The sequence below is a fragment of the Eumetopias jubatus genome, unplaced genomic scaffold, assembly GCF_037043125.1.
Source record: "Eumetopias jubatus isolate StellerSeaLion01/CBP00866 unplaced genomic scaffold, mEumJub1_p1.0 scaffold_8, whole genome shotgun sequence".
Lineage (NCBI taxonomy): Eukaryota > Metazoa > Chordata > Mammalia > Carnivora > Otariidae > Eumetopias > Eumetopias jubatus.
The window spans coordinates 100722636-100733379 of NW_028274814.1; the positions used below are offsets into that span (position 1 = coordinate 100722636).

General features: G+C 45.0%; 1 protein-coding gene across 1 annotated transcript; it reads right to left on the reverse strand.

Moving 5' to 3' along the window:
- Nucleotides 1-695: 695 nt before the first annotated feature.
- On the reverse strand, nucleotides 696-6664 carry PHLDA1 (pleckstrin homology like domain family A member 1). The gene is made up of 2 exons (XM_028105382.2): nucleotides 5494-6664; nucleotides 696-5047 (listed from the first exon to the last, which is right to left on the reverse strand). The coding sequence occupies exon 1, from the start codon at nucleotides 6651-6653 to the stop codon at nucleotides 5520-5522; it is 1134 nt and encodes a 377-aa protein (XP_027961183.1). The 5' UTR covers nucleotides 6654-6664; the 3' UTR covers nucleotides 696-5047; nucleotides 5494-5519.
- Between the last annotated feature and the right edge of the window lie 4080 nt (nucleotides 6665-10744).

Consider the following 10744-nt stretch of genomic DNA (forward strand, 5'->3'; position numbering starts at 1 on the left):
AAGTCTTTTGAGATGTAATGTCTTTTAGATGCCAGTGGAGATTGTAAGAGTAAAGTTATATTATTTTCCTTTAAAGAATCAAGTCTCTCTTCTGCTCTCAACACAAAACAGGAAGCTTTACAGATAACCTGTTTGAAGAATGTTTCTCTCAGAGTCGAGGCTTTATGTTCTCAAGAGACTGAGAACTCCAATCTGTCAGGAACTCAGAGGGAACTGCCTTCAAGCTAATCACTAGGGACCATCTCTCATCCTCTGGGGTGCTATGGAAAATTCAACTCAAATTCATTAGCAATCTGAAAGCTAATTATTTCACCAAAAGATCTTAGTGAATTTCTATATTAAAAATTCCCAGCTGGGGCACCTGGATGGCTCAGTTGGTTAAGCACCTGACTCTTGATTTTGGCTCAGGTTGTGATCTTAGGGTTGTGAGATCAAACCCCACATGGGGCTCCACGATCAGCTCAGGGTCTGCTTGAGATTTTCTCTCTCCCTCTGCCCCACGCCCCAAACACCCTCTCCAAAATAAATAAATAAATAAATAAGTCTTTTAAAAAAATTCCCAACCTCAAAAATGGTCCTTTTCTTCTCAGAATGGCCATGGCCTTTATAACAGCCAAGCCCCTTAGAACCTTTCTCCCACTGGAACACATATTGTACATGCCAGGTGAACAAGGCCTCCAAAAGGGGCACAGGTTGGTCATCACAATGGATACTTTATTTGAAATGGAATGCATTTTGAAAATACGAAAAATAAATCACATCTCTCCAAAATCATTTGAGACATATTTACACAAATTATGACCACACTATTAAGTTCACAAATGTGACATTTTCTAAAGCATTTGGTACCTGGTGATGCTTGGTTTTCAGAAGCCGACATTTGCATATTCTAAAACTAAGCATAAGACTGACAGTGGAATGTAATGGACAATAGTTTTATCTTTCTTCTCAAAATAAATACAGTGATCCAGAAGGACCACCTATTATTAAACCTTCCCCAATGCCTAACTGATCACCGACAGGTCACTTCAAAGCAGGTTGCCGTAGGTCTCACCAGCTTTTATGCAGATGCTTCCAGAGTCCTTCTGCTGCCTTCACTGGACAATCGTGCCCTGCCAGGAAAACCCTGTTGGATTCTATCCTCCATTTGGCAAATGTCCTGCCAACAAAGTCACAGACCCCTTTGTCATCCAATCTTCCGTAAATCTAGATTGGCTGTTCAACACTGCAGATCAAAAAGTCACCCTTCGAATTGTGTCAAGAATTTAGAAAACAGATCTTTAAAACCCATTCAACAGAATTCCACAATTAATACATCTTAGGTTGCTTTAGGTAAACATGCATATTTCTCTTGAAAGAATGGCTGATATACTCAATGTCAAGCTCTATAATTCCCAAGTTTAAATTTCAGGCTGCGGCTGAGGGCAGTTTATTGGTAAAGCAAAAGCAAATTAGCTTGACATTTACAAAAGAGAAGAAGGAATACTCCGAGGCCCATTTTCACCTACAAAGCTTTGAGCTCCATGGGACTGTTCCCGTCTCACTCAGGTCTCAGAACCTCTCTTCAGCCTGCCCCTGCCCAGGACACTGCAAATGACTGGAGCCCAACAAAAACCAAGTCACTTTCTCTGGGGACAGAAAACATGCAATGTGCTTGAACTCACACACTGGCAACAAACTCGTGTAGTGTCCGATTTAAAGTGAGGGGCCTTAAGAGAAACCGAGTGTTGGTGTATGAGGGCAGGAAAGAGTCAAAGCAAGCCTTCCTCGCAGTGTTTACATGGGAAGGGAGCTCCTTTAAGCAATGAGTTGCTTTTTGGTTTTTGTTTTACCTCCACTGGAAAAAACACATGAAGTGAAATTATAAAGTTGGGCTGATTTCTACATGATGAGAGAATCCCAGCTTCCTCTATGACAGAAATGATCACTTTGAAAGGGCCCTTTATAGCCATTTACTCTCTGACCTCAGCACTCCCTGTAGGGCACACACAGATCCAGGTGCATTTCTGCTAAGAGTCTGTCTAAGGAGCTTCGTCATGAGGCTTAGCCTGCTCAGTGGTACTTGTCCTCCGGAACGACATGAAAGCCAGTGAAGGAAGCACTGTGTGAGGCAAGAGAAACCACCTCCTGGATACTGGGAGCTACATATTTTTTCTTCTTTCATTCATTTGTCCCAACAAATAGTGACTGAGCTCACTGTGTCCAAGGCTTGGTGTCAACACAAGTTCAAGGACAAAAGTTCAGTTTCCAGATGGGGACATTGCTTTTCATGTCTTCGTCCATTCCTTTTCCAGCTCTTTACATTGTGTTTATTTAAGGGGTGCATTTTCTATTGAACCTGTCCTTTCCTTTTTCCTTTTCTTGGACTGAAAGAATCATTTTTACCTTTTTCCATGATTTGTCAGGCCTCAAAACACCTTAGGTGGTTTGTATCATTTCTTACAGAATATGGTAGAATTTGGGCACTGACACATTAAGTGATTTGCATTTATACTTTGTTTTGTTGAGTTTTGGTAAGCCTGTTTTTTGATGTTGTTGTTCTGAAAAAAATGATTCAGCCATAATCATTTCAAAGTGTCAAACAACAAAAAACATCCTATTTCTCTCCTTTCTAATTTCTGAGATTTCACAGGTAAATGCTAAGAGGGGTTCAGACTAGAGAGCCACTAAGAGGGTCAACTCAATGTAAACCACAATAACAACCACAGCCATGGGGGGGTGGGGGCAGGAAAAAAATTTCCAGCAGCCAGGAGGGAGCCTGGGCATATTTTTTTGAACACTACCTAGCCTATATGTCAGCTAACAACATACAAATACCTTTTAAAAGCCCACGTGAATCTTCATTTTAAAAATATTTGGTATGGGCGCCTGGGTGGCTCAGTTGTTAAGGGTCTGCCTTCGGTCATGATCTCGGGGTCCTGGGATTGAGCCCCGCATCGGGGGTCCCTGCTCCGCAGGAAGCCTGCTTCCCCCTCTCCCACTCCCCCTGCTTGTGTTCCCTCTCTCGCTGTCTCTCTCTCTGTCAAATAAATAAATAAAATCTTTAAAAAAAATACTTGGTATGGACTTTACTTTTATAGCACAAAAACTTGAAAAACTATGGTTTAATCAGGGGTTATATGATCTGCATATATTAAAACAATACAATGAGACATTATCTAAAAAGCTCAGCAGTAGTCTCAAGAGAGGCCAAACCACACTTCAGAACTCCTCAGCTTTGCTGTCGGAACTGCCCATCATATATACATATATATGTGTGTGTGTATATATATGCTTCTGACCTTTGCAGCATATTTTCATAGCTGTGACTTAGCCACTGGAAGTGGGAGTCCCTTAAGTTTTTCTTGCCATTTGCCTGAGTTTTTGTTTTTCCCCACAACTTTGCAGATTAGAGTTGTGGTCTCAAAATTTCGTCATTTAAGTATTGCACTAAAAAGTAATTAGATCTAAACTCCTTCCCAGGTGGAAGGAGAATAAAGACATCTCTAGCGTTAAATTCTACTTTCGTTTCTGTACTACCTAACTTAGCAATAGCCTAATACTGACCATTCCCATTTGGATGCTGGAAAAATACTATCAAAGACTTTGTGGGAAAGAGAATGGAAAACAGAGATCGTCAGTAAAGCCTTGCAGATAGGAAGTGATTTTCAGCCCCAAGAGGATTTGTTATCAACTATGGCTCTTTTTAAGCTTAAGTAGCATCTGCCCTTGTGGATTTTGATCATCCTTTTGATTTGACACAGAAGACGGTTTGTTCCACCTTTTAAAAGCACATGCTCCCCCCTCCACCCCGCCCCTCAGACTCCTGAACAAGTAGACGCTAAAACAAGACTGGGTTGTTTTCTCACTGAAAATCCAGTGTTTATCCAGTCCTTCCTTTTTCAATTTCTGAGTTTAGTTAACCTAACTGGAAAACATAGAACCCTCAAATTTCTCACAGAGCAATAAAAAGCAAAACAGTTGGTTTCTCTCATCAACATTATTTTCAGTACAAATACAAAAAAGCTATGACTCCTAGTCCTTCAAAATATTTACAAACTGTATTTTAAACTATGAGATTCTAGAGTATATTTCTAGAATACAGTAAAAGGGTCAGAAAATGTGGTTCAAGTAGAGTGTGCAAAGCTAGAGAAGGGTAATCTCTAGTGTGAATAAGAGCACAAATGTTCTCTCAAACAAACTGAATGGTTCTCTTTTCCCCCCATTGTGTTTTTTGAAACGCCTAGTGCATTCATACTCAGAAATCATAGAAATCTCCTTATTAGTCTCTTCAAACGGATGTTATAAGCAAGGCTTTTCCTGCATTACACCAGCCCTACCATATATTCATGGTATGTCCATCCTGCCATCAGTTGGGTTACGTATTAAATATTTGGAATTAGACATCATTACTACGAATTTCCTTTTAGAAAAGCAATTAGATTTTCATAGTTATACAATTCTGAACATTTAGCTTTTTAAACTTCTATTCTACAGAAAATATGTCTAAGAAAAAAAATCTCAAAAAAAAGAAGTAATATCACAGACTTTAATTTCAACCACCTGGCATAACAATGAAAGTGTCAGACCTTCTGAAAATGCCCTAGGAATAATGAATGAATTCTTAATGTTTTCCCCTCCACCACCCTTCTACTTTTTTTTTTCTTTTCCAAGATTAGAATTTACTAGGGAATAGGTTTTTGAAAATAAAGTTTCTTTTTTGGAAAATGGCCTACATTCAGAAATGTCTTAAAACAAGCATTTTTTAAAAAAACTAATAAATAATCATAAATCAAAATACATTAAAATAAAATTACAGTACATCATTGCTCCTAGAAGGTCCACCATACTGGAAGATCCTTTCAAAGGTTCATAAATAAAGCCTTCTGGACTGAAACCGTTTCCTGCATTGTGATGAAGAGTATGCGGAAAACTAAGAGGAATCTCAAGTTATCAGTAGGGTGATGTCCAAACTACTTGATCTGGTGCGGGGCGGGGAGACTTTTGTTTTCGATTCAAGTGAAGACAATAGAAAGGTGCTCGTCCCACTTCCTCAAGTCCTCAAAACCTGGAAAGAAATGACAGGAAATTAAGTCATTGGCTCAGAATCCTCCAAAACCCAGCTCTCTTAGGCCAGTCCGGCGGACAAAGCGCGCTCAGAAAGACACGGGGGTCGCTCCCTCGAGTGTCCGACACTCGAGCGGCTCTGGTGACACGAACAGAGCCAGCAGCGTCGCTGGGAAGCGCACCACCGGACCCGCGCGGGCCAGGGTGCGCTGGAGAACGTCCGCGAGGCTGCCCAGCCTAAACCCAGTTCCTCCATCCTTCCCCTCTCTGTCCGGCCTCTCCTAGCTCCGGCTTGCTTCCCTTCTTTCTACATCTCCAGAAACTTGTAGTGACTTCTCATTTTCCCCTCCAAGCACCACACCCATGAATTAGGCTTCCTACTCCTCCCAACAGCCCGCGAGATCTCCTTGGAAAGGCTCTTGGTAGCCCGAGTTGTCGGGACCTTACCTTGTCTGGCCCGGGTGCTGCCCCCTTCAGGCAGAGTTGGAGGTGCTGCGGAGAAGCCTGTGCCCGTGCGGCTGCGAGAGCGGCTGTTGGTGCGAGTGCGGTAGTTGGTGTGGGTGTGGGTGCGGGTGCGGGTGCGGATACGGGTGGAGCTGCTGGGGCTGGGGCTGGGGCTGGGGCTTGGCATGGGTCTGCGGCTGAGACTGTGACTGGGGCTGGGGTTGAGGCTGGGGTTGGGGTTGAAGCTGCGGCTGCGGGGGCTGCTGCTGGACCAGGTGCTGCTGCTTCTGACGTGTGGACTTGACCGCCAGGATAGCCTGACGATTCTTGTACTGCACCATCTGCAGCGTGATCTCGGCGTTCCAGCCCTGGTCCTGCGGGCACCGAAAGTCGATCTCCTTGCCCTCGGCCATCACCACAGTGAAGTACATATACTTGCCCTTGCGCTCCACGCAGTCCACGGTCTTCATGTTGGAAAAGTGTAATTCCTTGAGCTTGACCGGCGGCTCGAGGCTGGCCACCGCGGGCCCTCCCGGTTGGGACGGTTCGGCCGGCCCCTGCCCAGGCTGTTGCTGCTGCTGCTGCTGGTGTTGCAGCTGCTTGGGCGGGATAAGCAGCAGCCCCTCCTCAGTGAGGATGCAGCACTTTTTCTTCCAGAGCTGCAGCAACCCGTCGCTGCGCTTCTCCAACACACCCTCCTTCAGCGCTTTGCAGCCACTGCTCTCCAACATCCTCCCGGCATAGGGAGGGGCGCCGCTCGGCTCGGCGTCTCCACTTCCAGCCGCCCGGGCCGGGGGCAGCAGCAGCAGCCGCGCGCCGTCCTCGCCCCAGCGGCTCCCGCGGCCGCCCGCCCGGAGCGCGCAGAGGAGGCTAACACGCAGGAAGCAGAGCGGCGGCGGTGGTGGCGGCGGCTCGGGATCCGGGCAAGCGGGCAGCCGCGTCCTGATGCGCCACAAGGTCCCGGAGCTGCGAGCCTCCGGGCCTCTGCCGTCCTCTTGCGAGCGCTCACTGAAGGCCACTGGCCGGGCCCCCTCGCGGCGCTTTTGAATGGGCCATCCCCCCCACCCCCGAGTGACACCCAGCGGAAAAGGCGGCTCCTGGCGCCCGCACCGCGGGGGAAAGCCCAGCTCGGAAAGGCGCTCTGCCGCCGGCGCACGCCTCATTAACTTGGGGCCTCTCCAAAGCCCGCCGCGTCCACGCCCCCCGCATCCCTCGCTCCGCCTCTCACCGCCCACTCGCTTCCGCGCTCCTTCCCGGCGCAGGCTGCAGGGACCCGAGCCCCGGAAACTCCTCTCCTCCGTCTGGGGCGACTGCCGAGGGCGCCCCAGCTGCCCGGCGACAAATGCCGACGCCCAGAGGGCGCCGAGAGGCCATCCTACTGTCTCGCCTATCCCCGGCCGGCAGGCTCTCTACCAGCATTAAATGAGGACGGGGGCTGCGAGGGTGGGTACGGCTACCAGGCAGTGCCTGGAATGCCGAGCTGTCTCGCTGCCCTCGAGAAGCGGCCCCGGGGATTCGCGATGTGCTCCGAGACCCTATGTAAACATCTGAGGGCACAAAAGCCGAGAGGACACGGTGTCTACACTCATGTTTGCTTCCAGTCATTAGCTCTTCTTGGAGCAGAGAGGGCGATTGTTAAGGCAATAGGGCTGCCGTCTGTCCCGTTTGGAAGGGCCAGTAAAGGGTGACCCACTTCAGAGGACGTCTCACCTTCCCTTTCTCGACCCCGGAGCTCTGGCACTAGCCTATCTTCACCCAGGACACAAGCTCTCTAGATTCCTTCTTGGCCCATCCGCACAGCCTGCAACATCTCTCAACAGTAACTCAACTGCAGCTACAGGTCCCGGGAATGTCCAGCGAGACCTCACACTTTAAGGCACAGCTTAGCCCTCCAAACAGCCGAACGGCCTCCGCGGGTCTCTCTCTTTGGAAACGCCTAACGGGCCAGATCGGTTTTGTAATCTCATTCATCTGTGACCTGGGAAAGGTAATGCTGTGCTCGCCCCTAGTTCCCTCCTACTACTCTCGCATCTTAAAAAATTCTGTAGGGGCGCCTGGGTGGCTCAGTTGGTTAAGCGACTGCCTTCAGCTCAGGTCATGATCCTGGAGTCCCAGGATCGAGTCCCGCATCGGGCTCCCCGCTCAGCGGGGAGTCTGCTTCTCCCTCTGACCCTTTTCCCTCTCGTGCTCTCTCACTCTCTCTCAAATAAATAAAATCTTAAAAAAAAATTCTGTAGATATTCTGGGAAGCAAGGCAGAATCAAGAGCACAAACCGAAACCAAACCTGTTGGCGGGGAAATTCATCCATTAGAGAGCCCCGACTGTGTACCGACCCCGAGAATACGAAGAAACACACGAAGAAGAAATAAACCAGAGTTGGCCGAAGGAAGAGGAAAGACTGCTTCTTGTGCCCAAGAAAGGAGGGAGGACTTCGCTCATCTGCTAGTTTACTTTGGCTGAAACAAAGAATTCAACAAGCAAAGAAATGAGCGAGGAGAGCGAGGAGCTTGGGGAGCAAGTCAAATCCTTTGTGTCATGCTGAAAAATTCGAACTCCAGGGTAATTGAAAACACAGAACTTTTAAACACAGGAGGGTCCTGAATCTTAGTATAAGAAACAATGTCTTAGCAAATGGGACCATTCCAGCACAGTCCTGAATCTGAACTGCACTTGGTAGGCTCTGAGAGCCTTCAAATTGTTAATGGATTGGGGCACCTGGGTGGCTCAGTCGTTAAGCGTCTGCCTTCGGCTCAGGTCATATCGAGCCCCGCATCGGGCTCCCCGCTTAGCGGGAAGTCTGCTTCTCCCTCTCCCACTCCCCCTGCTTGTGTTCCCTCTCTCGCTGTGACTCTGTCAAATAAGTAAAATGTTTAAAGAAAAATTAAAAAACATTGTTAATGGATTAGTTTTCTATGGAGAAAGGCAATTATTAAAATCACATAAAAATTTCTAGTAAGATTGTTTTAAAAAATGAACAATTCTATATACCAGTGACAAACCCTGCACCTAACATCTCAGTTCTTTTGCTGTCTTCGTGGGACAAGTGAGCATTCCAGAGAATTTCTACACGACCAGCTGTTCATCTTTTAACAGAATGCCATTCTTCAGCTTATGTGGATACTGTGCAACTCACTCTCTGAGGGCACGTGTAGTTGAGAAAGACATTTCATGTGGAAAAATGACACAATACAAACTTGACTGGGTAAAAAACTAAGATGTAATCTTGAAGTGCAAGTCATTATCTTAAGAGAAAATATGTTCAGTGTTACCTAACCTTCTGCAGTTAATCAAGATGCAGCAGATGCATTCTAAATTAATTCAAAATGTCTGAAAACCAGCACAATTTCCAAATTTCAAAAACCAGCACTTATTTTATAACTAGATACTTTACCACCCGATTTCCACCTAGATATTTCAATGATTTAATGACTTTGTGAGCAGCTCAGAAGTCACTCTACAATATGCCTTCCCTGACCACAGTGCATCGATTATTAGATATCAGGTATGTAGGAATCTTGTAGTTCAGTGACAACTTTGCTCTTTCAACAGTCACATCCAATTCACAAAAATGGCCATGTTGGCCATGTTTTAAAAAGACCATGAAAAAGTTTCACAAAAAAGTAACTGTTTTGCCCAAAATACCACAAACCTTTAGCTGTGGATATAATGAAACCCTACAAAATGTCACAAGTTACTGAAGTTTCAAAATTGAAATCACTGCTTTGGTAAACCAGTTTGAAAAGGCGGATTCGAATTGCATTATTACAGCTGTCTACATCACACTGTGTATCAGCAGCATCGGACAGTTGATTAGCTTTCCCTCTTGGAAGCAGTTCTTCACTTGGCTTCAAGGACATAGCTCTTAATTTTCCTTCTACCTCCCCAGTCACTCTCAGTATCCTCTATAGGTTCCTCCTCTTCCCCCCATCTTTTAGTATTAGAATGCCCCAGAGAGCTGTCTCCTCTTGTTGGTCTCATCCAGTCTCATTTTTAGGAAAATGCCAGAGACTCCCCAATTTGCATCCAACTTCTTGTTGACAAAGAATAAAACAAAGGCTACCGCGTTTTAAGAAATAATATTAACATGCCAGACGAGAACACATACTGGTGAAGATATTCATGGAGTAATTTCACTTCCTCTTCAAGAGGGAGGGCAAGGACCATTATTTTGACGTGTCCCAATCACTTTGTATAATTCTTGGCACATAGTAGGAACTCAATATATGTTTAATCAGTTGAAACTTAAACTGAATCAGAAGCCCATTACCTGTCATAAAAAGAAAATGTGTTCAAAGGCTTTTGACAGATTTTTCACAATGCATCCTTTCGAAAACTTTCAAAATGTAAGGGACTTTATGAAAAAACTCCCCAAACTTGCCATACCAATATGTATTTGGTATAATTTTTTAGGAATACTACACATGCTAGGCCTCTCTCTAGATCTTAAATGCTATATCCTACAGAGGCTATCTAAAATTAAGTCCTATAAACTTTTCTGAGCAACATGCAATCTAATATTATGAGAGGTACTTATACCAACTATCATCCTATTGGTTTTTAAGATAAGAGTAATCAAAAGAATGGAGAAACAATAATGGAACAGTTGATAGCAGTTTCTCCTACTTGGCAAATAGCCAAATACTTGTTTAAAAAGTCCACTAATCAATACTGGCCTAAAGACATTTGACTTAAAAGAAGTTGGTAATTTATTAAAAACTGTTTAACTTTCATTTATAACTTGACTTTAAGATTTAAAAATCTAAGAACTTCCTAATCTGCAATACACAGAAGATGCTCACAGCAATGTATTATTAAAGACTGGGATACAGCAAGGTTCAAATATATTTCAAAAAACAGCTAAAACCCCAGTGATCTTTGAAAATGTTTGGTCACTCTCACGAGCACACAAAGGTCCACATTCACGAGGCAATTTAGACTTTTTAGTCATTCAGTTCATTTTAAAATACTATTCAGCAGAAATACTTTATGAAGACTCTCATCTCCACAATGCCTGGTTGAAAAGGTTAAATACTAACTCATTAGATACAGAACTATCCAGACTTCTTAGGTTCATCTGCCTAGCTGCCTTTTTCACCGCACTAGTTGATGAAGCGATGCCTCCTAGTGATCAGTTTGTATAACACAGCTTAGAACAAGTCAGAATAGTATAGGCTGTTGCTGCTCTCTAGTCTCTATTCATGGGTTAAAACAATTACAACCCACTTGTAGCTGCCAATCAGCTACATCTCTGTC